This window comes from Musa acuminata, chromosome BXJ2-3 (genome assembly GCF_036884655.1).
Source record: "Musa acuminata AAA Group cultivar baxijiao chromosome BXJ2-3, Cavendish_Baxijiao_AAA, whole genome shotgun sequence".
NCBI classification, from domain to species: Eukaryota; Viridiplantae; Streptophyta; class Magnoliopsida; order Zingiberales; family Musaceae; genus Musa; species Musa acuminata.
The window spans coordinates 40,309,928-40,337,013 of NC_088340.1; the positions used below are offsets into that span (position 1 = coordinate 40,309,928).

The 27,086-nt window shown below is 43.9% G+C and overlaps 5 protein-coding genes, 1 long non-coding RNA gene and 1 other non-coding gene across 8 annotated transcripts; 1 reads left to right on the top strand and 6 right to left on the bottom strand.

Moving 5' to 3' along the window:
• Positions 1-17: 17 nt before the first annotated feature.
• On the bottom strand, positions 18-91 carry TRNAV-CAC (transfer RNA valine (anticodon CAC)). Its single transcript has one exon. It is a non-coding gene; the product is annotated as a tRNA-Val (tRNA).
• A 341-nt stretch (positions 92-432) lies between these two features.
• LOC135608245 (calcium uniporter protein 2, mitochondrial-like) lies at positions 433-1,907 on the bottom strand. The gene is made up of 2 exons (XM_065100911.1): positions 1,329-1,907; positions 433-1,164 (listed from the first exon to the last, which is right to left on the bottom strand). Exons 1-2 carry the CDS (start codon positions 1,785-1,787, stop codon positions 697-699), a joined length of 927 nt encoding a protein of 308 aa, XP_064956983.1. The 5' UTR covers positions 1,788-1,907; the 3' UTR covers positions 433-696.
• A 3,929-nt stretch (positions 1,908-5,836) lies between these two features.
• Positions 5,837-10,020, bottom strand: LOC135608246 (glycosyltransferase BC10-like). The gene is made up of 2 exons (XM_065100912.1): positions 8,999-10,020; positions 5,837-6,758 (listed from the first exon to the last, which is right to left on the bottom strand). Exons 1-2 carry the CDS (start codon positions 9,515-9,517, stop codon positions 6,117-6,119), a joined length of 1,161 nt encoding a protein of 386 aa, XP_064956984.1. The 5' UTR covers positions 9,518-10,020; the 3' UTR covers positions 5,837-6,116.
• A 128-nt stretch (positions 10,021-10,148) lies between these two features.
• On the bottom strand, positions 10,149-14,752 carry LOC103978797 (serine carboxypeptidase-like 18). The gene is made up of 14 exons (XM_009394729.3): positions 14,417-14,752; positions 14,187-14,332; positions 14,029-14,105; positions 13,007-13,129; positions 12,821-12,923; positions 12,727-12,764; positions 12,485-12,586; positions 12,325-12,408; positions 12,098-12,250; positions 11,848-11,919; positions 10,906-11,024; positions 10,710-10,823; positions 10,593-10,638; positions 10,149-10,505 (listed from the first exon to the last, which is right to left on the bottom strand). Exons 1-14 carry the CDS (start codon positions 14,560-14,562, stop codon positions 10,422-10,424), a joined length of 1,407 nt encoding a protein of 468 aa, XP_009393004.2. The 5' UTR covers positions 14,563-14,752; the 3' UTR covers positions 10,149-10,421.
• A 3,095-nt stretch (positions 14,753-17,847) lies between these two features.
• On the bottom strand, positions 17,848-20,466 carry LOC135606586 (uncharacterized). Of its 2 annotated transcripts, XR_010484859.1 has the most exons (4): positions 20,312-20,466; positions 19,873-20,159; positions 18,269-18,561; positions 17,848-18,185 (listed from the first exon to the last, which is right to left on the bottom strand). It is a non-coding gene; the product is annotated as an uncharacterized LOC135606586 (long non-coding RNA). The 2 variants fall into 2 exon arrangements; XR_010484858.1 differs by having other exon boundaries at positions 17,848-18,561.
• Positions 20,467-21,415: 949 nt separating this feature from the next.
• LOC135608248 (U-box domain-containing protein 30-like) lies at positions 21,416-23,194 on the top strand. The gene has a single exon (XM_065100914.1). It carries the CDS (start codon positions 21,693-21,695, stop codon positions 23,043-23,045), a length of 1,353 nt encoding a protein of 450 aa, XP_064956986.1. The 5' UTR covers positions 21,416-21,692; the 3' UTR covers positions 23,046-23,194.
• A 509-nt stretch (positions 23,195-23,703) lies between these two features.
• LOC135608247 (ACT domain-containing protein ACR3-like) lies at positions 23,704-26,333 on the bottom strand. The gene is made up of 8 exons (XM_065100913.1): positions 26,196-26,333; positions 26,011-26,129; positions 25,863-25,908; positions 25,478-25,592; positions 25,321-25,388; positions 24,515-25,246; positions 24,325-24,429; positions 23,704-24,251 (listed from the first exon to the last, which is right to left on the bottom strand). The coding sequence occupies exons 2-8, from the start codon at positions 26,079-26,081 to the stop codon at positions 23,832-23,834; spliced, it is 1,557 nt and encodes a 518-aa protein (XP_064956985.1). The 5' UTR covers positions 26,082-26,129; positions 26,196-26,333; the 3' UTR covers positions 23,704-23,831.
• Between the last annotated feature and the right edge of the window lie 753 nt (positions 26,334-27,086).

A 27,086-nucleotide genomic window follows, 5' to 3' on the forward strand; every position in this document is an offset into this window, starting at 1 on the left:
GCAGAAACAAATTTCAATGTCTGAGCCCGGGTTCGAACCGGGGACCTCTAGTGTGTGAGACTAGCGTGATGACCAACTACACCACCCAGACTGGTTGTTAATGCATCGGTGAAATTTCTATGGAGAAGAAGATGAGAGAGAAATCGACTTCTTTACGGTTCTGCTTCTTTCTCCTTCCTCTTGGTTTCTCTCTCCGCAGAATCTCTCTCTAAGAAGAGAGTCTCCTCATCTGGTGAGTTTAAAATCTAACATTAATCTCCTTGTCCTGCTTGTCTTTTGGTACTTCTCGAACGATCTCGTGGACATGAGGAATTTATTCTAGCAGAAGATCGCCAGCCTAATTTGATGGCCAACGAACAGCAAGTAGTAGTCCTTTCTTTGGCCTCTGTTTCGTGGACGGTGTTCGAGACATATATCCCACACAAGGCCACGAGAATAAGATCCGAGAACCATTGAAATGTTTGATGCGTACGTTCGGTGCTCCCAATTCCGGAGCTCATGCACATGTCAATGGCAGGCAGCTTCCGTTGCGTCAAGGGAACAACACTCGAGTACGTTATGCTGCTGCTGCGGCAAAGCTGCGGCTTACATTGATTTCACAGAGAGAAAGAGAGAGAGAGTATCTTTTGCTTGATGATGCACTGCCTGCTCGAGCTGTACGGTGCAATAGAAAGAACAGGACGCATCGATTGAGAGTTAATGCACAGCCTCGACGAAGTTGATCCTCTGATGACAGTCACACGACTCCTTGGCCGGCGTCGTCGCTCCTCGCCGGAGTTCATTAAGCCTGTCCATGTCGAAGCTGTGGGTCTTCATAAGCCGCTTCTGCTTCGCGGCATAGCGGGCGTGGAAGAAGCCCTCGAAGGAGGGGTCCCTCGACGTCCTCAGGAAGAAGGCGTATCCGAGCATGAAGTAGACGGAGGTGACGTAGAAGCAAATGGGTTCCATCACATCCCACGACAGCTCCCAGAAGGTGAGCCGCATGAAGCCGGCGGTCTGCAGCGCCAGCACGCCCAGACCCCACCGCATCTCCCGCTTCACCAGCGCCGCCGCCTCGGCGTCGATCGACACCTTCCTCGCTTCCATCTCGTTCAGCTCCTTCGCCCGAGCCTCGCTCCGCTGGGCCAACGGCGCCGGAATCATGCTCTCGATCGCCTGCGCTACCTGGAAGAGATCGGTGTCGAACACGTCGAGCGCATTGCGAGTCAAGAGGGATACAAACGAATGCTGGTATTCTGTTTGATGAAATGCATCCTCTTTTCTGCTTTTTATTATTTGCTTATTTATTTATTGTGACGAAAGCTGACGTAAGGAAGGAGAAAGCCCACCGTTTCGGGGCGGAGGAAGACGACGTCCCCCAGGACGAGGACGGCGCCGGACGTGTCCAAGGCGCTCGCGAGCCCCACGTCGCTCTCGACGCCCGGGACCTCGCCGCAGACCCGGGAGAACTCCGCGTAGGAGACGCAGCTCCGGCCGAGCCCCCTAAGCCTCGTCCGGACGGCCTCCATCTGCGCCGCCCGTAGAACCTTCCTCGCCTCCGCCACCGGGACCACATCCGGCGGTGTAGGAGGCGGCGGGGACAGCCCCTCCAGGCGGATCCGGCCCGATCCGATGCCCTGGACGCGGTCGACCAGCTCGACGCCGACGGGGGTACGGAAGACCGGGCGATGGTACAGGAAGACCGGGTCGGAGGAAGAGGAGCGGAGAGGTGGGGCTACGGACTGGGTGTAGGAGGAGGCCTTGGCGGTGTTAAGGAAGCGGTGGGGAAGGGCTCTGCGCAAGGCCATGGCGACTGCAGTTGAGCTCCGTCTCCGAGCTCACGGCAGCAGTGGGAATCGTCGGAGGGGAAGGAAGCGCGATATTTATGGCGGCTCGGGGCGTTTGCGTTCCGTCGTCTCAATCCGTATTACTTGCTTTCCATGTGTCGTTAATGCAGAAGTATTCCGGAGGAATGAATGGACACATCTCATGAGATATTGCCATACAATGCATCCATCCCACCACCAAATTTAAGGCTACTGAGATGATTTCATCTCACACAAAAATTATTGTCAAATATATTTATTTTTTAATTTTTAAAATTATAAGAAAATTTATGCTTTCTGTTGGTGTAAACAACTTCGTGCTGTGGCCTAGGGGCCGTCGCGACTTAGTTCAAGTCTGAATGATAGGGGATCTTCTTGGGACGTCTTCCGTGACTATTGAGGTGGCCGATTACGTTGATCCGATCGGGACGGGATCGCCTGGGCGTTTAATGCACGACCTCTGCCTTCGCTCCTGCACAAAGGTCGGGTCGGGGAGCTCGACCTGACCCATCCGACGATCAAGTTAGTGGATAGTCGCAGGGGGTTTTTCTTTAGCTAAGTTGTCTTTTTTTTCGTTTTCCTCCGGAGCGCGAGGGTTTTTATAGTGAAAATTACCGTTGTCTGATGTGCTGGCCCGCGAGGAGCAGGGTCGTACTTCTGGTAGCGTCTGACATCGCTGTTGGCGTGGCGTGAGGGATCGACCCTGAACAGAACATTAATGCACCTTGGTAGACGTTCCGGTCCATGTTGACCATGTGCCTCATTAGGTCAACAGAGACATGATGCATCATCTGGGACAGCTAATGTCACGCGAGTCTTATCGCAATTATTACCCTCGTCAGTTTAAAATCAAACTATAATGTAATTAAAATTAGAGTAATTTGGTTCGTTTATTCTGACCCCCCTAAATCGAATCGACTCCTCTCGTACAAGGAAACTGCAATGGACGGCGACGCGATTGAAATCTAATGGAAGCCACGTAGGAAGTCTGACCCACGATGGCAATGCAAAGCCTCGCATTAATTTTGGGAGAGAAATCTAACGGAAGCATGTTTTCTATGATCACATTAATAAAGATGACAGATGAGACAGAATCAGAAAAGTCAAACCATACGGCAGCGATTGATGGGTTTAGGAGGATTTTTGTTGGTCAATCACAGGAAATCGAAAGTCAACTCGTTTTTTAAATGATTCATTGTTTTGAGACGCAGTAGAAGTAGACGGCTATAACCGTGTATTTCTCTTAATATAATATGTCAAAGTTTTTATTAATTAAGTTAATCATCATTTCATTCATATTAGTGTGATATTTTTTAGTATTTTGTTTCCTACCGTTAATGTGAATTTATGACATTTAAATTATTAAATGATTTTATGATTATGATTATCCGAAAGCTGATCGAGATAGACTTCTAAGTTAAGGTGTCAAAAAATTAAGGGATTCAACAAAAATTATTTTGGGGGCGTACCCAATAAGACCCCTATGATGCATAATTTAGTAAGAGTTTAAGCGATTTGGTTTATCATCGAAATAAATAAGTATATTCAATCATCCATAGTCAAAAACATTTTTATAATATGGTAGCTAATGGTTGGGTTGAGATCATAGTCAATCCATAAACAATTATGTGCATCATTCGTCCATAGTAGGATCCTCCGTCGAACCAAGATCTATGGAGTATCAATCTATCAAGTTAATCTTTCTATTAAGGTTGCATAATTGTTCTCATGTTGATATCCTCATTGATCCCTATTAACATGTCGATCAAGTGAAAACGATGCATCAACCAAATGATAATGGCATGTATGTAAGATGGAAATAGGGTGTTCGTCGTACGAAATTAAAGAGTTGATAAAATAAAAGTGATGTATCACATCTCCTATATCCTAACCCTAAGGGTTAGGAGACTAAATTTTAAATGTATTTTATATAATTAAAAATTTATGAAAAAAACACAGGGACTTCCTTTTATGTTTCATAGTTGCCAAAAGGAAATAAATTTGCATATAAATCTTAAATAGCTTACCTAGTTTTCTTAAAAATTAAATATGTTATATTATTAAATGAGTTTAAATAGAATATTAGTATAACACTAAGCATTTCAAACTGGTAGGAGGAAAAAGTCATCGACGTCTTGATTACTCCGAGTGCAAGATTGTTCAAAGTATTTTTAAAATAGAAATGTCAAACTTCTAAATTGTCTTATGTACGAAGATAAAGGTCAGGAGAGATTTTCCAACCCAATCTCACTGATGCTCAAATTAGTAACTTAAGATATATAAGTATGGATCTAAATAGTTAAAATGATGATCTCGAACTTTTATATTTGATTATAAAATGATAGAATATTTCATAAAATATTATGTAAAAGATATTTTTAATCGATTCTAATAATCTTTTTATCCATGCAGTCAATAAAAATAATAATAATTCATAATCATATGTGTCTTGAACCCTTTTTCACATGGATAAATGGGTAGAGGGTGACTCCCTCTTCTTTTTTCACGTTAAATAGGACGATTGACTAATTGTGTACTCTCTATCAATAACCAAAACTATGTCTTGAACCCTAATTCACATGGATAAATGGGTAGAAGATGGCTCCCTTCTTTCACGTTAAATAGGACGATTGACTTAGGACGATTGACTAATCGTGTATTCTCTATCAATAATCAAAACTATGTCTTGAACCCTTATTCACATGGATAAATGGGTAGAAGATGACTCCCTCTTCTTCTTTCACGTTAAATAGCATGATTGACTAATTGTGCACTCTCTATCAATAATCAAAACTAAACCTTCGCCATCAACTGTTTGGTTAGCGACCCCCAGCCCCGCCATTGACGTACGTAGCCAAGTGATCATGGCGTGCATGTAACCATCTAACAAATCATGCAACACATGCGGTCGAACACCGAAAGGGGCTGCGCTCAGCAGAAGAAACGTGAGGAGAAGCCATTGTTAATGAGCCAGCATGACTACTCCATCCGAAGGTGCTAACGTGCTTGTCCGATAGTCCTAGTCTTGGAAACATCGTCTTCCAATTGCAGGCCGCCATCGCTTTCACCTTTTGCCGTGGTCGATGCATCTTTCCAGCAGTCGAATCGAGGGAGAGGGAGGAAGGTGGGTGCAGCGGAGGATACCTGCATCACTGTGCCAGAAGAATCCCGAGACGGCGGGGAAGTCCTCACCATGCATCACGCCGGTTGAGTGAAGGGAAGAGAACCAAATCCCGTGGATGGAATCGCTTTGGAAGCTGGATTCCACCTTGGGCAGGACGAAGCTCACACTCCTCCATTGGTTCCATCCTGTGGTTATTATTGGAAGGCGAGTTGGGCAAACGCATCCATCCATCCATCCCAAAGTGAGGATCGATGACGACCGTCTCCTCCGTGGAGATTAAGTGCCAATTTGGGAATCCGAGAATGCCGACTCGAATCCCGATAAGCTGGCGGCAATTCATTTGCAGAAGTGCATGAGACACCTGAGGAAGAATCCTCGGGAAGACGAACAAGATACTACTAGGAAGCCATGAAGGAACACAAAACCAAGTAGAAATATGGTCGAGTCTTCTAACTCACCTTTCTTCTAGTTGACATCTGACAGCCACCATGAATGCTTTAAAGAATCAGTGCAAACAATGAATGAGCCCAAAGGATTCGGAAAGAGATGCGTGCGTGCGTGCAACACTCGAAGAAGAATCCCAATGTGGGTGTGTGATGTCACAGTGAGGGAAACAAAGGACTCCGCAATGGAATTTTGGTCTCTTAGGTATTATAAGGAACACACTTGGAGACAAATCCAAGGAATAAAGATAGCTTTTGCTTTGCTTCTGATACACAAAGTTGAGCCAAGTAAACTGGATCAAAACTAGTTGGGTATGGAAGATGTCTTGTGAATCACCTTGCTTTCTTGCAAAAGCATCGAGCTCAAAACTTGAGAATATAGTTTATGATGAGAAGTTGGATGGCATGGGGCAGATCAATTTTACAATCCTGAAAAGCTCACTGTAAACTGGACAAAAAGCATATGCTGAGGAAAAAAAGTAAGTTACATATCAAAAGAAATTGTTTCATCCACATGAAACCCGGCGACTTACATAGTGTAAAACGAATAATTGGTTCTTTGCTATACAGAGAAAATTTGTGACAAGGACTGTGTCAAAAGAAAGAAGAAAAACACTATACATGGTTTCGCTACCGAAAGAAGCTTTCTGAATCTCAAACAGATTGGATTTCAACGGATCTCCTGAAATCGGAGTCGACAAGCGTTTGTGAAACTGAAACATCTTGTCCTTGGCGTTGCTGCCACTAGCCAAGTCCGAGCGGAATGGGTGCCAATTGTAACAGAGGCCCCAGCGAACTTGGAGCGAACTTCCTTGCGAAAAGGTAACAGATCCGTGAAGGTTGGTCATTGTATGAACAGTTTCGGCCCCCGATAATTCTCTTAAGAAATGCTTCTGTTACATCGACCTTGCCGAAGGTCGCTGGGTGAGCGCCGCCTCTTGACCAGTCTACCCAACTAAGGCTTCTGTTTGCCAGTAGATTAGGCGATTGTATCGCGAGCATGGTGGGGAAGTAATGTTCGTCCACATAACAGTGTGGCCTGCAGAACTTCTCAAATTTTGGATAGTAAGTGGTGTCCTTGATTATGCTCACAGCCAGTTTCCTCTTAACTTGGAACCACTGAGACCCCTTGCGCCATTGTTCGATGGTCACTTCTGGTGCCATACTCGCATTATATCTTCCCCTTCCATATGGACCTCGATCATCGGTCACCCCCACAAAGCTATACCTTGATCTTATCAAGTACTGGTAGGTAATGTTGAAACTCAACAACGGAACGCACGACTCCGACAACAGGACAAACCATTCGTTTGATATATCAAGTAGTGCATTTGCAAGGAGCCTTCTTTCAGCATCGCACATGCTCATCTGTCCCCACTCAGACACCTGTCGATCAGATGTTTACGTTAATACAAAAAGAGCATGGAGATTGGATTGGATTCAATGATAATTCATAGATCCATTTGCCTGGTATAATGGATATCTAAGTAAATGATGTTGACTTCCTGCCATCTCATACATGCAATCTTATTACATACAACTAATCAATAAAAGTTGCTGTCTTTTGAAAACTGACTGTAACAACAATGTATAAGTTGATCACTCTACATTGTACTAAGAGTCAAAGTATAAGGAGTCTGTACAATGCGGTACAAGAGAATAAGGGTTAGATTAAATCAAATTTATCTAGTCATACAAAATATTTATTTTTCCAATTATTTGGAAAGTTTGACTGAACTCTGGTTACCTTTTTTGGATATTGCTCAAATCTAACCTAATAGGCTTGCCGAATTAAAGATCAGCCACTCCCTACGACCAGAAGGTGTTTGGCTATGCTTAGGCCTTCATTGTGATTTTTAAAAGAACTGAAACAAGGTTTTAAATATCAGCCGATTCAACTCGGGATCGATCATGTCGACCTGATATGTCGCATAAGAGATGGGATCTCCAATTGTTGGTCAGATAGCTAGGTATTATACCTAATACTGTACAAGACAATCTATATATCACACAAGCATCATATACAATTACATATTATGTATAGAAGGTAACAAATACATAGTATGAAATTGCATGTAATATTTAGTAGGAGTCATATAAATATATGATAAAAAGCAAACATTGTATGGAGCCTATCATAAAAACATGATATAGCACATATCTGAAGTCGTAATTTTACATAGCCATAATATCATCAGAATTATAAAAAAAAAATCTAAAATATTATCTTCACTTAAAATTTAACTTCACAGAAATAAAATAAATCAATATTTTAAAGATTTGAACCAAACAGTCAAAAAAATTAACAAAACTCATTCCTTTGATCCACGTAGTCAGATTTGATTGATGTGATCCCAAGTTTCCTTTTTAATCGATGATCCTACTTCCAACCCCAATTTCTAAGATCTCGAACTCTATAGTCCTTGAGGTTTTGAAATTGATGCAATTAAATAGGGCACAGTCAGCTACTTCTTTTCCTCCTGAAATTTTTGAAAAGTCATAGGATAAAAGTAAATACAGAAATCCAATATAAGTCATATAGAAAGGGTGTGTTACATCATAAATTGTAAATCTGCATTATGTTAGAAGCAGTAATTGCTATAATCAATTCCTTTTTATTTCCTCCCTCTTCCTCTTTTGTCCCTTTCTTTTGCTCTCTCTTCCACTGTCAAGTTCTTTATTAAACTCAATTAACAAATAGGCTATTAACATGCCCATACAATAATAAGTATCCAATAAAAAGAAGTTGAACACTCCGTTGGTAACGACCGAGGCTACAAGAACAGGGTCAGACCTACTGTTTGCATACATCTGGTTTTGAGAAGGTTAGCACTTGACGACCTGTGGGCAATTCAACTTGGTAATTGGTATGAATTTTTAACTAAGTACGAGACAACCAAAAGAGAGAAATTAGCCGACTGAACCATACAATAAAGCCTTCATCGAATGGCTTTCTGAAAAAGCTTGGATTCTATCACAGTTCTTTGATGAGGGATAAAAGACAAGAAAACAAAAAACCCACCGACTTGGACTTATATAAGTCCTAACACTTCAAGGTCTACTTAGGTGGCCGCCTAACATAAGAACCAAAATCTCATAACGAGCACAAAAGACCCTTAAATTAGAAAGCCAACCTCACAAATCATATAAGTAATGGAAACTTATACCCGAACATGTAACCATAGTTTAACTCAAACAGCACCAGAACGTAGGCACGATATGCATGAAGCAGACATTGTTGGACATGGACGCATCTTTAGAAGATCATAATCAGAACCATGTCGGATAGACCACTAGAACAATTCATCCTTGTATAGCATAGTCCAAGAGAACCATTAGCACGAGGCAACCTTACATGTAGGATCGATGCTTAACTCCAAATGGATTGAACGATGGTCTGAAGAACAAGTAAACTTACCTAAATTTCATCGAAATGTGGTTAAATGTAGGTGGATATTGTGCAAATCCAACCTCATAATCAAATTCTCCGAGTTCAATGCATTATTATGGATGATCGACAATGCAATGAAGGATGAGGTGCACAAGACAAACCAATGGGAGCCATAAGAGTGTCGTGTGACAAAACCTCCAATTCTTTTCATGGCTTAATGTATAGGATAGGATACCTTACTAGGGATCTGCCTCTCGTAGAAGACGGAGGCCGAGGTGAAGTTGGCCTGGTAAGACGGAAGCGCGTGGACGTAGATGGAGTACCGGCCCTCGTGCCCTCTGAAGAACTTCTCCCAGAGAGGAGAGAGAGGCAGAGGCCCCCTGGTCAAGAACATGAACGCGACCTTGGGAACCCTCTTGAAGGGGTACTTCTTCACCTGCGGCACCCACGACGCGCGCCAGAAGAGCTCCTCGTCGTTCATCGAGTGCATCAGGTCGGCCGGAGGCCGGACCCAGCGGTCGAGGCTGGGCGGCTCCTCGACGCAAAGGGGCCGGAAGAGGCCGCCCACGGCCGCCGCCGGAAGGACGCCGATGCGCCGGGTCACGTACACGCCGAAGACCGAGAAGCCGACGGCGACGAGGGCGAATAAGGGGAGGAAGATCTTGAGCAGCGGCAGCGGAAAGACCCGGGGCTGGGCGGCCCTCGGCTGCGCCGACTCCTTGACGTCCTCGAAGGAGGAAACCCTCAGCTGCATTGTGGCAGAATCATACCATACACCAAGATCCAAGGGCAAGAGGAACCCCAGTCGATCCGGTGGAGAATTCCAGAGCTGAGATCTGAACCCAAAGAAGACGGGAGGGTTAGGTGGGACGGTGGTAGCGGAGCATCATGAGTTGGTTGGTTGCTTCTTCCATACACACACAGGAGGGGAAGTGTTGGGAGATCGACAGAGATACCAAACAGAGTGGGGGCAAAAAGAGGCATAGAAATCGAAGTATCGGTATTCTTATCGGGCCTCCAGAACTGTGATGGAGTCTTCTTGGCCCATTAAACAGCGTGGGCCATTTCTGGCCCCCTCGCGTATAGCCTGCACGGAATGTGTTTGCAGAAATGCCCAAACCAGATTCTGCAAGGAGGAACAAGAGAGGAAAATAAAGGAAAGAGGAGTACTGATAGAAGCTGTCTTGAGTGGTTCATGTTCTTCTTCCACAATTATCCACAGAGAAACATGAGATCACCAGTACTGTGAATGCAATGCTCAGAAACACTCATGAACTGTAGTGCATTACATCACCTGACACATCAAGATTGAGCTGCGATGCAAAAGTAGTCCGAGAAACAAAGCACAAAGTTCATCACAAACCAACCAGCAACAACTACATCACTTGGCACATCAAGATTGAGCTGCGATGTAAAAGTAGTCCGAGAAACAAAGCACAAAGTTCATCACAAATCAACCAGCAACAACTACATCGCTTGGCACAGCATGATCGAGCTGAGTTGCAAAAGCTGTTCAAGAAACAAGGCAGAAAGTTCATCACGAGTCAACCAGCAACAACATGAAGCTCCAGCTTCACCATAAATGAGAGATACTAGAACAAATAACCAGACAACATTCTTTGCAGCTCAAATGTGAGCCAGAATCCAATTCGAGCATATCACAGAGGCTGGTAAGAGATCCACCTCCGAATCATGGCAAGACATTCCTTCGGCCGGTACTCTGGAGCTGTGTGGCCACCATTCTGTACAAACAGGCAGTTCTTATGAGCTCTTTACATTTCAGTTTTCAGTGCAAACAGAGTTCTAAAGATACTCTGCAAGATCTCAACCTTAACAGTTGCAAATGTCAGATTGTTGACGTATGTCATTGTGTATCTGAGGAAACAAAAGACGATCGTCATCAGATCAATAGAGAGTGTGCAGGAAAATTTGTCATCCAATCTCACCCAGCAACTTGACTGTCGACATGCCATGATCTCCAGTCATCCACAATGGAGTAGTTCAGAGATTTTATCCATGCCATCGTTCCAAGAAATGGTACGACCAGGTCATGGTCTCCGCTGCATGAAGACGCCATGATACCGATGTTCAGCACGATTTCTAGGAGACGAAGATGACAAGAACTTATGCCCAAGGATTCACCTGTATACTAAAGCACGGTAACCTCTTCTAGTGAGGTTTGCATGATACTTTATGGTGCTTTTGACCTCTTTTCTGAAGGGTAAGTCCTCATTGCACCTCCTCCACTCCTCCTTCGTTCCCTGCACTCAACCCTTTTTGTGAGGTAAGGAGTACATAACAAAACCAACTTGTGAATGATAATTTAGGTGGATATTTAATGATAATTTATGTTTGAAAAAATTATTATAACGGAATAATTCTTTTCCCTCTTTGTGTATCAAAATATCAACTTGTTACCAAAAACAAATATTAACCACAGCAGTATAAATAGTAGAACAAGGATTCAATTACAAAATAAGACACTAAATTTTTACGTGAAAAATCCAATACGAAAAAAATCATGGGATTGTAATCCACTATCACTAATAATGATAACATGTTTATAATAAGTCTTTTCCAGAATAATTAAATAAAGGATCACAATAACATCAAGAATGTAGATGTTAGCTCAACAATAACATATTATCATCATTTTCATATATGGATTTCATGAAAGGAAAATTTTAAATCTCACACAGTGGGTATAGCAGAAAAGCATCTCAAATAGAATAAACTATAGATCAGCACCGTTATGTAAGGATTCTTCACCTAAAATTTAAATCAAAACTGACGAAATTTAGCCGCTTGATCATCTAACAAAAGCATCAAAACCTAACTTTCTCTCTCTTCGTCTCTATTTTTTTTTTAATAAATTAGATTTAGACTCAAATCATCCCATCCAAACTCACCTAAAGGCTGGACCCAATAATTTACTATTTATATCTATTGGTGGTCTGTTTTATATCGATTTTCTTTAGCCTAACCTTTATAGATTGCGTATCAATCTGTATTTATAATTAGACAAAATTCTCTTCTGACCTTGGCAATGAAGAATTACATTTCAAAGTAAGGAAAATTGATTACCTTCTTTATGTGAAGAGCCTCCCTAGTGACCTTGTTATTTGCCCAGTAATAGGATAGAACATAAGCATAAGTCTGCAGTAAACAAAGTCATCAAATCAATAAAACATAGAATATCAAAAATCCTAGTTTGAATTATTCCCTGTAAACATAAATCACTGGTTGCACGATGTTTGCATAAGACGAGATGTCCAACCGCATGGTGAAATCTGTAGAGCAGGTCGCAAACACTTGTAAAGATGGATCAACTTACTCTGCAATAGAGAGGTGGCAGAGGTGGTGGCTTAAGGAGCTTTATGTCCGACTCCTCCATTGTTCTTCTATCTGCAACCGTGGCCTCTGGCTTCGGAGATACGAAGGCACACTTAGGGTCCAGAATGTAAGGCTTCATAATCTCCGAGAAGAACTGCATTTGATGCACATTATATCTAAACTTTCTTTGGTAGATATGTAGTAGGATAATGAACGACCTTCTCTCACCTTCTTAACAGCATCGAGAGATTTAGAACATAGAGTAGTAGTAGGATAACGATAATCTTGTCCATCACAATTTCTCTCCGTCGACTGGAAAAGAGAAAGTATGTGTGAAGCTATGACAAATACATAGCTAAAATGAGGGTGCTACTGCGAGAGTAATTACTTCAAACATTTCATCTGATATGATCCCCATTCCATGAGCATATGGGATCCGAGAGTTACGGTCGATCTTTTCGCCTGTTGCAGGGTTGCCAAGTATGTAACCCTGAGCCAATCAGCCCACACAATTCATCAATGGAAACCAAAAATGAGTCTGGAATGTTACTGGTTCAAAGAAATTAAAATGTAAAATTGATATTTTATCGATCAATAAAACAGGTTTCTATTAGGCAAACTAATAATTACCTTGAGATTAAGGTGCGGCTGCAGCCCAGCTTCATTATCTGTGTTGCCAAAGAGTTAGTAGTGCATGAGCAGAATACTATCCAAACTTTATTACCTTGTGATATGGCTTGAGCTACCAAGGGCACATATATGCCAGCATATGAATCACCAGCGATGTACAGTGGATTTGGAAGATATTGTGGGTGATCGATAAACCACTACAGGAGCAGAGAAAGAAACAGGAGAGGATTACCATCTTCTGCTTTTAATCTGATGCACGTTCAAAGACATGTACGCCTACCTTCACGAGAAACTTGTGTACTTGCATGGAAGCAGCTGTGTCATCGATATCATAACCTTCATCATCCCTTGAAAATGAGAACCCAGCCCCAACAGGAGAATCTACAAAGATAATGCTAGAGACCTACGACTCACATATGGTTAACCGGAGAGAAGAGGTTAAGAGGGGGACTAATTATATATTACTCTCTTGTAGTCAATTAGATCTTTCTAATATTTCAGTCCCTGGACTTAAGAAATTTATATTAAAATCTCTATAGTTATGAAAGTGAAATATTTAACTCTATTTATCCTAACGTCGTCGGTTTTATCAATGCAAACAAAAAAAATTGAGTGAAAAAATTAATTTCAACGTTTAAGTTGGTGATGATGGATGGCGTCGTTGGAGGTCGCAAGTGGCTATTGTGGATGAGAAGAGCAACGACGAGAGGTGAGGTTGCTTTGCATTTGCATCGACGTCGACATAATTGTCAAGCGACGAAAGGACTGCTCGATATTTGTATCGATACCGACGTAGATGTAAAGCAGTGACACAGATGCAGAGTGGTACCTCTTGACAACTGTGTAGTCGCTGCCGACGCAAACGTAGAGCGACATTGCTCCACATTTGTGTTGGTACTAATGTAGATGCCAAGCGATTCTTTCTCCACTCGGTAATTACATCGACGTCGACGCAGTGAGTGGCCCATTCATCGCTCTAAATTTGTGTCAGCATCATGCAATTACAAAACGACCCTCATCTTTCGTCGTCATTCTCCTCGTCTATAGCAGTCACCCGCGGCCCCCAATGATATCACCATCCGCTACCACAAATTGGAATGTTGAAATTATCTTTTTGTCTATCATTTTTATGTTTGTATCAGTAAAACAACAATGTTAGAGTAAATTAACTTACGTTTTTCACTTTCATAACTATAAGGATTTCAATATAAATTTTTTAAATCTCAGAATAAGAATACTAACAAAAATAATTCTAAATATAAGAATCAAAATATAAAAAGAAGCCGGAGCAGAGCTTCTAACCTTAGTCCAAGAATAAGGGTTATAAGTGAGAGTTGGTATGCTTCCATTGTACTCAGAAATCACAAACTTCACGGGACCTGCCAACAAAAGCAGAGCAAAGAATTGGAGGAAGAAGATACAACGTTAATCGATTGGATGCTGAAGGAGTCAGGACTCACCTAGTTCGAAGGCCAAGCCGCTGAAGACAGAGCAGCGATCGCCGCCGGTGAGCCAAAGCAGGAGAGGATCCTGGCTGGGGTCACCCTCCGACGCTGTGAAGTAGTAGAATAGCTCGGCGCCGTTGACCTCGTCCACCGTCACATACCTGCACAGCAAGCAAGCAAACGATAAGCGACCGTGATGCAGCTGTGCCTAAAGCGAGTAACTCTGTTCGAGTAGAGACACCAACCCTGTCTCCATATAGAAGGGGAGGGGCCCCGGGTAGCCGGGGAGGCGGGCGACGACGGACGCAGAGAGAGCGGGAGAAGACCGAGCGAAGAGGAGGACGAGGAAGAGGACGAGGGAAGGAAGAAGCGACGACGAAGCACTGGTCATATCGAGAGAGGAAGTAATGGCGATGGGAAACAGCTGAGGAGGAAGAAGAGGATCTCTACATGCGAGCGCTGAGGCGATCAAACAGAGATAGTTGCAGCTGAAGTGAGAAGCTTGATTTAGGGTTGCGTCGCATCGATATATGAGTGGCCAGCTCCACACCAGCTTTCGCAACCAACAAAAAAAAACACGAAAATGTGGTTGCAGATGGAACACGCGCTATTAAAAAAACCGATAAGGGGGTCGAATTTGAACTTATCGTGAAGAGGGGAGGGTGGTGCTTAATTCAGCCATGGTGGCCAATTAATTCAGCTGGATCTTAATACTTATATTCCTATTATTCTCTTGTGATTTTTGAATGAGTTTTTGGTGAGAGATCCTAAGATTTATATGTTCATTATTTTTATGATAAATCTATTTTTTTGCTTGTCTCATGGTTTTTTTCCCTGCACGTTAGAGGGAATTTTCATGTAAATCTTAGTATTGATAGGGGTGGTAATTACGATAAGACTCCTGTAACATCAGATGACGCCCCGCGCCTTTGACAGACTGGCCAGCATGGGCCAAAATGCCAACCGAGGCCCATTAACGACCTCTCAGGCTCGCCTCCTCACGACACGCCAACCGCAATGACAGACGACATCGGATGTACGATCCTACTCCCTACGGACAGGCGCTCCAGGTAACGTTAAGCTCCCGTATAAATACCCCCGTGTTCTAAGCAAAAGGGGGACGGAAAAAATCATTTCACTCCACATCACTAACTCGATCGTCGGAGAGGTCGGGTCAAGCTTCCGACCCGACCCGTGTGCAGGAACGGAGACAAGGCGCTTCACACCGGGCGCACAAGCGAAGAGCTCCCAGGAGAAGTCTGGGCGATTCCCCGTCATTTAGTCCCGAACCGAGCCGCGTCGGCCCCGAGGCCACGGCTTAAAAGTGTTTACCCTAACAAGTATCATCGTGGATTTTGGTAATATTTAATTTTTTGTGTCCAAACATGGAGGTCGGTAGTGTTTCTCATATGGTTAGTTTGAATAAAAATAATTAGATGATATGTAAACCAATAATAGAAGATTTCTTTTATTACAAATATTTGTATACACCTTTATAAGGGGATAGTGCAAAACTAATAATTATGAAAAATGATGAGTAGAAGAAGTTAGATCAAAAAATGATCAAGTTTATTCGATAGTGGTAGATCTCTAGGATATACGATCATTGGAATATATTACTGCTACAGAGGTTTGTAAAAAATATTATAGATAAAAGAATTCTTATAAGAATTAAGGTTGAAATAGAAAAATTATGTAATGCATTGTGACAACTAGAGCATCATCCATTTGTGTAAGAACTTAATTTTTTATTCAAAATCAAAGCATATAGACGTCAAATACAATTAGATTTGAAATGTATTTGAATAAAAGCAATTGCAACTTTAAAAAATTCACACAGATGATAACCTGACAAACATATTAACAAAGACCTTGTCAAAAGAAAGATAAGAGATATCTCAAATAATTGATCGACATGACTTCACATTAAGGAATCATGGGATAACCCATATCAATCATTAAACCCATTTTATCTTTTAACTTAAATCTTTTTTTTAAAACCTATACTTGTAGCGACTAAGGCAGAAAAAAAGGGGTAGCAGAAAAAGAGAAATGTGATAGTTGAGAGCATAGAAACAAAACAAGAATATCTATTTTCTTATGATTATTGAGCGGATTTTTTAAGTAAGAGATTTTGAGATTTATATGTTTATTATTTTTATAGTAAATCTATTTCTCTGATTTATTTCATGATTTTTTTTAATTCATGTTGGAAAGATTTTTTACATAAATCTTAATGTTCTATGCGATTATGATTTCCGTTTAATTTTTTCGCTACGTGTCATTATTTTGATAAGAGAGCAAGTGATATCATCTTAATGTCATTATTTTGAAATTATATGATTTATACACTAAAAGTAATGAGCTTTTTTGTTAGAATTCTTCTATTCATAGATAACGAGAAAAAGCAACGAGATATATCTATAAGATTATAGGTAGAGCCCAAGAAATAATTCAAAAATCTTTTAATAAAAATAAAAATATATATAAATATATCTCCTCAATCATTAATAGAGGATGGACTGTTAACTTCTTCATCATCTATCACATATAATAGAATACTATTTAAACTTCAAATTCTTTTATAAGAATCCTCAACTGATTTGATATAGAAGCTATATCTCGACTATACGAGTGTATTGCCTACTAAGTCCCTATGTATTTGTAATTTTATATAATTAATATATGTAAGTTCTTAAGGTATATTATTATTAATAATTGAACTCAAATTTATAAATGAGTGGTGGAGATTTTTTTGGAAGTAATACATTAGTTATAAAAATTCTAAGTTTAACTTACCAATCGTAAGTTATGAGTGAAATTAGAATGTTTTCAAGAATATAAATATCTAAGAATATTTTAATTTTAGCTAATTTATTTTTTTAGATATTAATGTAACTAAATAGATCTTCACATATAAAGAAAAAAAATCGATTAGGATATCAACTATTACATGACCTTCTGCACATCAAGTATAATCAAATACTAAATGCTCTTTTATAATTTACAAGACAATATTGACCCGATTTCATTGGATGATTTAAATAAATGAATGACTAATCAGAGAAACAAATATAAATTTTTAAAAATACGAGATATAATCTTACTTTTTATGATGATTATTTGACACAGAAAAATATAAGTAAAAACTTTAGACATCGAAGAAATAAACATATACATGAGAACTCACGAGAACAAATACAAAAGCTTTAAGCTCATTACCCATAATTATGAAAGATAACAAAATTTATTATGGGGAAGAAAAGGATATTCTGACAAGATTGAAGACGATGGACTATATTTTAATGATTTTTTATATTTATTTTATTTTATTTTATTTTATTTTATTTTATTTTATCATTTTTGTTATCAGATATGAACAATATAATTTTACACTTTAAATAAATACAACTTTTGATGAGTTATTTTAGTTTTAATTTATTTTATTAATCATGATACATAATTTTTAAATCAAAAGCACCTTTTTGACATCTCTGACTTAGAACAACTAATACTCAGCTCAAGTTCAAAAATTAAATAATGAAAAAAGTGTCAATTATATTTAAACTTTATGTTATGTAAGGAGAGGTTAACTACTGTATTTAATCATATTACAAATAAATAAATAAATAAATAAATCAAATCCACTGATGTGCTAATGCCCCAAAAACACATTGGTACATTGTCCAAATAGGCCATATTTATCAGAGTTGAGTTTGTGAATCAGATCATCAGGTTTGGTTTTGTCACAATAATTTAATAGGATCCACAATCCACAATTTTCTTCTCCATCACAAACAGGAACAATCTAGGAAGAAAAAGCTAATGGAGGTGTAAGGTGAGAAAAAAGTATACTAGTAGCTATGAAAATTGACAATACATATATCCAAAGCTCCAAAACATCACAGGCTACCTTCGGTGGTTGACCATACATTGTGGCCGAATGGTGACAGAAGCCTTCTCTCCTGTTCTCATGGCTTTGACAATCTTTGTAAGTGCTGGATACAAATTGCCCTGGATGATGTGCAACTTGTTAGCTTTGGTCTTAAAATAAAACATCATGAACAAAAATTAATTTTCTACTTGTAAATAAATACTCTGTTTAATGCAAAACTCAGAACCATCATTTAGGAGTTTCTGCAGCAGTTGCTCCATCAAGTTAAGAGTGTCAGATGAGACAATGCTTGACTGTACACTTTGGAAAATGAACCAGTTAGAATATTGGAAAAATACATATATTATTTAATGGCAAACCAACAGACTTTTAGAAAGCTAGATAAAACTTTCTTTAACTATTCCACCATCCTTGCAAATGTCCATTACTGTCAGCCATGGTATCAGTTCCACCTCAAAGTTCAGAGCAGCATCAGAAATGCCTTGAACAGCAGTCCTGAAGGAACATGGCAGTGTAAAGAGTGTCAATTCTCATTTCTTGATCCAAGGCAAATCAATGTTGATGATGTAAGCAGAAGAACAATAAATTTCACTAATTAACAGTACTTTCAGGAGAATAGATTTGCAATACTGAAAACTTTTTCCTCTAATTGAGATAAATTTCCTTCAACTTAATGTTCAGTCATCCATGTTGGGCTGGTAGCCCACAAATTCAGCCCATAGTAGGCTTGGATAGCCCACTCACCCCCTCTTAACATAATCCTAATTAACATTAGGAGAGTGTGGTGGCTACGTATTAGAGGCAAAAAAAGACATAAATAAGACAGCAACGTGAGAGAAGAAAACAGCCACGGGATTCCAAAGAAAAGGAGGAAAACAAGGCAGAAAAGGAAGAGAAAGAAAAGGAAGAAGACAAGAACAATGCAGAGAGGTTGTTCTCAATCATCTAGTAGTGTTCTCATCTCAAGTTAGATCAAATCTACAGTAGACTCTTGCTGTGATTACTTGGGGAGGTTTTAGATATCGTTGACAGTGACGTGATCCGCAGAGAGGTTGTTGTCAATCATCTAGCAATGCTCTCATCTCAGGTTAGATCAAATCTACAATAGACTCTTGCTATGATTACTTGGAGAAGTTTTAGGTATCGTGGACAGTGACGTGATCCTTGTATCCCAGTTGTTCTCTTGTGATTGTTGCTAGGATTTAGGGCAAGAGGTTGATATTTGTATATTTATTATTCTCATAGTAGATTATCTCTAGTTTGTCCCGTGATTTTTACACTTTACATGATTTTTACCCTTTACATTGGAGAGATTTTTCACGTATATCTTGGTGTTATATTTGATTATAATTTAATTTAATTTCGTTCCTAATATTTGTTCATATATAAAAATTATTCCTGTTTATATCCCATCAATCTATTCCCATAATTCATTGAACTTTACTGCAGTCTTATATGGACCTGTGTTTGTACTCGATCATTGATTTGAAACCAAACGAGAAATCATCGTCTTAGTTGTCATTTCTGAGAATGAGACAGCTTATTATATACCAACACACTTGTTAACATTGTGTTTGACGCGAGCTGAGCAAAAACACGAACATTGCGTACAACCCGAAAGCCATTTCCTAAAAGGCAGAATCAAGAAACCCTAAAGGAAATCCAGAAACTCCAAACGAATTGACGGTCCGGAAACCCAGAAAACAGCTAAAGAATCATCTCATGACAAGAATCCACGAAAAGACGAACAAAGAAACCCCAAAGGTCGACGAGCCTTGAAAAGAAGACACGGGACTGCGATCCTACCACTGGCAGCACTGATAGCCGGAGGTTTCCCTGGGTCCCGACTGAAATCGAACTTGCTTCCGCTCAGCAATCGACCCTCGTAATGAACTGCCGATCTAAATATCCAAGAAAAGGGGAAAACACAGCAAAAGATCATCGACGGTGAGGCGTCCGCGTTCTGTCGCCGAGGAACTTCTACTTGAGGCCGGCGCTGCCGCTCTCCCTCTCTTTTCCGACGCGAAGCGGCGGGGAGGACTCATTACCTCGCCGGGCTTGTCCCATCCCCTCGACCAACGGCTGCGATGCTCCTAAAGAAATTTATATTATCCGAATAAATAATAAATAAATAAATTTAATCAATTAGTTGACGACTGTTATTTAATTCGTAGAATTAGCATAATATATAAATTAGAAGTATAATATAAGCGTAGACGCGGAAAGGGCCCTTTTCGCCGCTCACCTTTGTTCATGGTGTAGCTGCCGCCGGTGACGCCAGTGAAGGCCATGGATTGACCTTCTTCCATCAGCTGTAGCAAGCATGGCATGTTGAGAGTTACATTAAGTCTCTTCTTGTCTTCTTCTTTCGTCGTCACCTGTGGGCGGGTGTGTGGTAAACAATGCAATCTGATCTCCATGTGCGAGACCCATGGAAAGCAGTGCCACCCTCTTCTCCTCTGCGGAGACTGAGGTCATGGTCAATGCCCTCCTCCTCCTCCGCCTCCTCCTCCTCCACCTCTCTGGCTTCCCAAGTCTGACACAAACACGTGACACGGGTACTGCGGGACTCGTCCGAGCTCACGAGACGCTCTCCATAGGAACTGCTGGTGCTTTGAAACGTGTGCAGAATCAAGCCAAGCTTGTCGAGGGTTGGTCGACCGAGACTTTATAGTCTCTGCCACGGCTGAAGGTGGCAGAGCTCCGACGGTGATGTGTCGACCTGCCACTGGCTGCCGGAGCGCAGATGCAACGCAACAAAGTACAGTCAAAAGTAAATGGCAGATGCGCAGCTGAGAACTTCTGAAACAGTAGACACAGCCACTAAACACCGAAGTCTTCTTCTTTAATCCCTCTGTCGCGAAGAAGAAGAAGATGTGGCAATACTAATAGTGACCGTCCTCTGTGCACTACTTTTAGTCCAAAGTTCAACTTGAAGATGTTATGTATTATATAAAATGATTTCTATTGATTCTATTAACGTAATTTTAGATAATTCACTTGATACTGTCAGTCACACAGTGGCAATCTATTAATTCCTCAGGTTTTAAGGGTAAAATTGACATTTCGAAGAATCGTTCGAGCGAATACGGCGACGATCGATGACGCGACTGCACGTGCGGTGAGCGGGTGGACACGTTGCCGCGGCCACCGGCTCTGCCTCACTCTTCGAGAGGAGAAGAGCGGGTGAGGTTTCGCGTAGATCTCCTCCCGCTTGCTCTTTTTTTATCTCCCCATTTTACCCCCTGATCTGGGCCTTTGGTCGCGTATGATTTCGCCTTTTTCTAAGCTCTGGTGATGGCAGCGTGTGTGTGTGTGTGTGTGTGAGAGAGAGAGAGAGAGAGAGACAGGACGGGGGGGCCTTCGGGTTTCAGAGCAGGGGCGGAGATCGATCATAACTCCATTATGCTGGTTATGATGATGGGTTGCTTCCTTTTGACCGGCGCCACCGAAGCCTCCTCCAGAGGACAGCGCCCAAATCCGCCTGAATCAGAAGCTCTCAACTCCGGTTCTATGCTCTCATCCCGCGTCCGACTCTAACCTCCTCTTCCCCCTGTTTCCTCTCTTTTTCTCGCTTAAAGATCGAATCTTGGGATCTAAAGTTGGGTTCTTTGAGGCTCCGAACGATGCCACAGTTCCAGCAGCACGCTTCATGGAGGCTGGAGAGCGGTGGGCAGGTCATAGATCTGGAGACCGCCGTCAAAGACGGGATCTTGGGCGGCGGAGGCCTCCCGACGGGGAAGGACGGGACCTTGGGGGCCGCCGCTGAGAAGCTCGATCTCAAGAAGACGATCGAGGAGCTCGACTCGGCGGCGGAGGATGTGCCCTCGGTGTTCATCTGCCCCATCTCCCTCGAGCCCATGGTGGATCCCGTCACGCTCTGCACCGGCCAGACCTACGAGCGCGCCAACATCCTCAAGTGGTTATCCCTGGGGCACCTCACCTGCCCCACCACAATGCAGGAGCTGTGGGACGACGCCGTCACCCCCAACCGAACCCTCCACCAGCTGATCAGCGCCTGGTTCTCGCAGCGTTACCTCCTAGTGAAGAAGCGGTCCGAGGACGTCCAGGGCCGCGCCGCCGAGCTCGTCCAGAGCCTGAAGAAGGTCAAGGGGCAGGCCAGAGTCGAGGCCCTCAAGGAGCTCCAGAAGATGGTCGTGGCCCATCCCTCCCTCAGGAACGCCTTGGCTGACTCCGGTGTCGTGGCACTGCTTTCTTCTCTCCTCGGCCCGTTCACCTCCCACGCCGTTGGCTCCGAGGTGATCGCCATCCTCGTGAATCTTAGCTTGGATTCAGATACAAAGGCAAGTCTGATGCAACCGGCAAGAATCTCACTCGTAGTAGACATGCTGAATGAAGGCACCATCGACACTAAGATCAATTGCACGAGGTACATCGAGATGCTGATGGCGGAGAAGAGTTTCCGGTGCGAGTTCATGTTGAGTTTGAGTCTTCTGGTAGCGCTGTTGAGATTGGCGAAGGACAAGCGACACCCGAACGGCATTGCGGCGGCGCTTAGCTTGCTGGAAGCGATCTGCTCTCACGAGCAAGTCCGGAGCTCGCTGGTGAGCGTTGGAGCAGTGACGCAGCTCGTGGAGCTACTGCCGAACCTGAGTCCCGAGGGCTCGGTACCAGCATTGCACATCTTGGATGATCTCTCGACGATACCTGAAGGCCTGTCGGCTCTGAAAGATTGCCCTCAAACCATTCCCAACACAGTGAGGCTTCTAATGAGAGCATCCGAAGCTGGTGTTCAGTACGCATTGTCTATATTGTGGGCTGTCTGTAAGCTTGCTCCCGACGAATGTGCTTCGCTTGCGGTGGAGGCGGGGTTGCCTGCAAATCTATTGCTTGTCATCCAGAGCGGTTGCAATCCGGAGCTGAAGCAACGGGCTGCCGAGCTGTTGAAGCTCTGCAGTCTCAATTACACGACCACCCTATTCATTTCAAAGTGTAAGCTAACCAGGACGATCCAGTGACAGAGTACACGGCTGAAGATTCTGTGCAGCTTGCATTGCGAGTTGAGATTGAGATACAATCTCGTCTCTGGTGTATAGTATTGATGATACTTGCAATCCTCATCAATCGTAAATGAAGAAGCATCTGAATGCGGATGATTACCGGCGAAGAGCGAAACCGGCACGGATTTTGATCCACTGCTTGTTGTTTACCGAATGGAAAGCCCAGAGTGGTCTTGATGGCCATTGGCCAACGCAGTCACGGACATATATGCCATTTCCTCTGCTTTCAAGGTATCTGCTGACGAGACCAAAAAGCCATGACTGGGGATTGAGAGGCGTGGGCTGGCTTGAGACGGCATATTCCATCACATTCCGCAGGAAGAAGCTGATTCGTGTGGCCTCGGTGGACCTTCAGGCCCTGCAGGCCATTGAAAGCTTGTGCAGTTGGAGCCTGTGTGTTGGTAGTACAAGGAAGGAGGCGACCAAATGGCATGAGGATGCGAGAACAGCAGGATTTGCATCTGCATTCGACCGTGTGGCCCGTGACACTGTCCTGCACTGCTCGCTTTGGCTCCATGTAAGGAACCATTCTTGCAATGCAGTCGACATTATAATATATTGTTAGTGAAAGTGAACTTGTAAGTGACTATGAAAGAATCCAAATGGCATCTTAATATGTTCCTTCCCGATTTTAAACTACTATTTATTTAATTTGGTCTGACGAAGATTAGTAATACACATTTCTATATTCTCGCAAAGTGTGAAGAAAGATGCCATATCTTCCGGGAATAGAAATCGTAATATTCATGATCTGATGGATCCGAAGTTGCTCGAGAGCCGCTCGATGTGAGACCACAGGAGGCTTCCGAGAGAGCTTCCGAGGGAGGTCATGCTTCTGCTTCTACTGCCACCAGCCGACGACGACGTCAGTCTGCTGCTGCTGCTGCCATTGTTGCTGCTTTTGGCGGAGCTCCATTCTCGCGTGGCGTCGTTGCTCACCTCCACCGTGACGCTGTCCCCCATCTCCTGCCTCACCGCGTTCACCCTCTTCGGATCCACGTCGCCGCCGCCCGAAGCGTCCGTCACGTAGAACGTTCCCACCGCCCTCTCCCCGCGCGCCGCGCATTCCGCCCTCGTCAACGATAGGCTATTCTCCCTGAGCACCCTGGTGACGTCCGACAGCAGGCCCGGCCGGTCCCTTGCGCTCACGTCAAGCCTCAGCCCCTGCAATCATTGGATTTGTCAATTGTTGGGGACAGGAACGTTTGCATTTGCAGACGAAGAGAATCGAACTCACATGGGAGACTCTCCGCTCCACGGCGGCCACCAAGCACCGGCTGACCTTCTGCCTGTCCCTCTCCGAATCCAGAGTGCAACCGTCCATGTGTCGGATGTAGTATTCCTGCAACGAGGAGTCAAAGGACGCCATGAGGAAGATAACACCACGTATAAAAACACACAAGCAGTGGACGACGGAGGAGCCCGACCTGCACGGCGAGCGGTCCGTGCGACCCGACGGCGGCGTGGAACACCACGTACTGCATGTCGGTCAACGTGCACACCGTGTCGAAGAGGAGCTTAGGGCGGTCCCTGCTCTGTATGTTGACCACCGAGTACCCTCGCTTCTTCCAGCTGTCGATGGATGCCCGCGTCTTTATCACCGCCGATGACGCCGACGAAGACGACGACGACGACGACGGAGATGACAAGAACAGTACGTTGCCCCTCCTGGCCTCGAGGTTGGCGTCCGCGAAGTGGTCGCCGTTCACAGGAGGCGGCGGGGGGCCGGCCTCGTAGTCCCCGTCCTCGTACATCAGCTGGTGCAGCCGCCTCTCCGTGTGCACGCGGCCGGGCGTCGGCCCCGACACCTTCACCCGCCGCCGCTCGCCGGGCCCATGGTGCGCTTCGACTACACTGTCGACCTGCTGCTCGATATGGGCCAGCCAGTCGGCGTCGGCGATGGGCGTGCGCGCGGGTTCGTCGGTGACGTAGAGGATGACGGCGGCGCGTGAGTTATGCGTCCAGGCCTGGGCGCAGGCCACATGACAGTGGAGCTCGGCGAGGACGGCGGCGATCTCGGAGAGGAGGCCAGGCCGGTCCGTGGCCGTGATCTCGATGGCGGGGTACCCGGAGGCCAGCTGCCCCGGGCCCAACAGCTTCCCGAGGCAGGTCCTCACCTCGACCGTGCTCCGGGTTCCCTTCCATCCGCTCACCAGCGACTGCTTCCATCACCAAAGCAAAGGATATCAAGAGACAGAGGAGTCGAAGAAAAGGAGGAGGCAGTTTTGCTTACCTGTTGGATGTAGCGAAGGGTGGTGGGATCCGTTAGTTTGTTACCGAGCTGGTCCGCGACGTGAAACACTGCCACGTAAGGCGTGTGCTTAGTTATCGTCTGGTAAATTCATTTCTCCTCCTCCTCTCTTAGAAATGGATATGGGAAGGGAACAAACCATCCATGAGCCAGCCACCGTCGGACGAGATGTAGGACTTGGAGATGACGAGGTCGAGGTCGGTGAGGAGCTGAACCATCTCCAGAAGGATCCCGTGCCTGTTGGCGCTATCCACCTGCGACGCAAAGCAGCCATCGTCATCGTCGTTGTCAGCCAGAGAAAGCAAGCAAACAAATTGTAGCCGCTCCTTTCCGTTTGGGGCCGGCTCACGCGGCCCCCAATCTTGCCCTGCGGCTTCGCACCGCCCACCGCAACAACGGCGGTTCTGGCGTCAAAATGGTTTTTGGTTGGATCACCACTACAATCTCATGTTATTGCACTCATTTTTCTCTCTTATCTACTCGACATCGATGGCAGGAAAGTGAGAGAAGGGCGATGCAGGGACCTTGACGAGCGTGCAATCCTCACATGTCTCGTTGTCGATGCAAACGCTGCGACGATCACAAATTTAGTCGAAAAACAGAAATTTTGCTGAAGAATTACAACCAGACAAGACGAGGAGGAGGAAGAGGAGAAGAAGAAGGGAACAATACCGGGGGTTGATCCTCTCGACGAGGGAATCGTAGTCCGGGTCGAAATACGGCTCGCTTCCTCTGCCTTCCATGGCTCGCGATGAAGTGGCTTCACAACCACCCCGCACTAACCAGATTACCTATCCATAAAAGAGACGAAGATTGAGGAAGGAAAAGACGGCGAGAAGTGAGTCGGCGAATCGTACCTTCCCTTCTTCGCCGGGCGGATCGAGGCGCCAGAGTTTGGGAAAACAGAGGAGGAAACAGAACAGGGACGAAAACCGACGAGGAGACCAACTCAGAACAAGCTCTTACTTCCCTCGAAGAATTCCACTCGAAAGCTTTTATGTATATTCTATCAACACATGTAGATCGATGGAAAGAGTAGGCGGTGGAGCGAAAGAGGAGGAGGAGGAGGAAAGGGAGATGAAGAGAGAGAGGGAGGAGGGAGACAGGAAGAGATGAGGAGGGAAAGCTAAGAAAGGAGCGGACTCTGGCGGCATCCGCCCACGTCTGCAGGACTCAAGCGTCACGTGTCGAACCGGCGCGGCGAGTGGATCCCGCGGCTCGCGCGATCGCGGCTGCTCGCTGGCGACACCCTCGGACACGTGCTATTTGACGAGGCAAGTCCACCACGCCACCGTGCGAACAGCGCTCGGCGTCGATCGTGGCAAACCTTCAACCGCGTGGCTGTCGAATCAACAGGATCAACGGACGGTATCACTCGGGTATACTATTCGTGAGTGTTCGAGAACAGGCGTTTCTGCTCGGGAATGAAAAGAACAACAAGCGGCAATCCCCAAGACACTCTCTTTGGTGGGCCTCACGTTTCGAGCCAGCCAGAAAATCCCACGTAGGATGATATGGTAGTTGGTCGATAATGGAATTGACCGGAGCATCATTTTGGAAATATTAGATCGGATCGACGCGGAGACTTCGATTCGATTTTGACTAATACGCAAAACACTCTATTATTATTTCTATTGTGTTTTAAATATTACTAAACTATATTTTATATAGATGGGAAGAATTAATAATTAATATAAAAGAAAATTTGATTGACAAACATGAGAACTCCTGTGTTGTCCATATACTCT

What these genes read in the sequence shown, in the direction of transcription:
- LOC135608245 (XM_065100911.1), bottom strand. Translation starts at nt 1,787, where the DNA reads ATGGCCTTGCGCAGAGCCCTTCCCCACCGCTTCCTTAACACCGCCAAG. An exon ending in TCTTCCTCCGCCCCGAAACG is followed by an intron (nt 1,165 to 1,328) that starts GTGGGCTTTCTC and finishes GATCTCTTCCAG; the next exon opens with GTAGCGCAGGCGATCGAGAG.
- LOC135608246 (XM_065100912.1), bottom strand. Translation starts at nt 9,517, where the DNA reads ATGCAGCTGAGGGTTTCCTCCTTCGAGGACGTCAAGGAGTCGGCGCAG. An exon ending in AGAGGCAGATCCCTAGTAAG is followed by an intron (nt 6,759 to 8,998) that starts GTATCCTATCCT and finishes TCTGATCGACAG; the next exon opens with GTGTCTGAGTGGGGACAGAT.
- LOC103978797 (XM_009394729.3), bottom strand. Translation starts at nt 14,562, where the DNA reads ATGACCAGTGCTTCGTCGTCGCTTCTTCCTTCCCTCGTCCTCTTCCTC. An exon ending in CCCTTCTATATGGAGACAGG is followed by an intron (nt 14,333 to 14,416) that starts GTTGGTGTCTCT and finishes CTTGCTGTGCAG; the next exon opens with GTATGTGACGGTGGACGAGG. An exon ending in CGGCTTGGCCTTCGAACTAG is followed by an intron (nt 14,106 to 14,186) that starts GTGAGTCCTGAC and finishes TTTTGTTGGCAG; the next exon opens with GTCCCGTGAAGTTTGTGATT.
- LOC135608248 (XM_065100914.1), top strand. Translation starts at nt 21,693, where the DNA reads ATGCCACAGTTCCAGCAGCACGCTTCATGGAGGCTGGAGAGCGGTGGG.
- LOC135608247 (XM_065100913.1), bottom strand. Translation starts at nt 26,081, where the DNA reads ATGGAAGGCAGAGGAAGCGAGCCGTATTTCGACCCGGACTACGATTCC. An exon ending in AGGATTGCACGCTCGTCAAG is followed by an intron (nt 25,593 to 25,862) that starts GTCCCTGCATCG and finishes TTTGCGTCGCAG; the next exon opens with GTGGATAGCGCCAACAGGCA. An exon ending in ACGGACCGCTCGCCGTGCAG is followed by an intron (nt 24,430 to 24,514) that starts GTCGGGCTCCTC and finishes TCCTCGTTGCAG; the next exon opens with GAATACTACATCCGACACAT.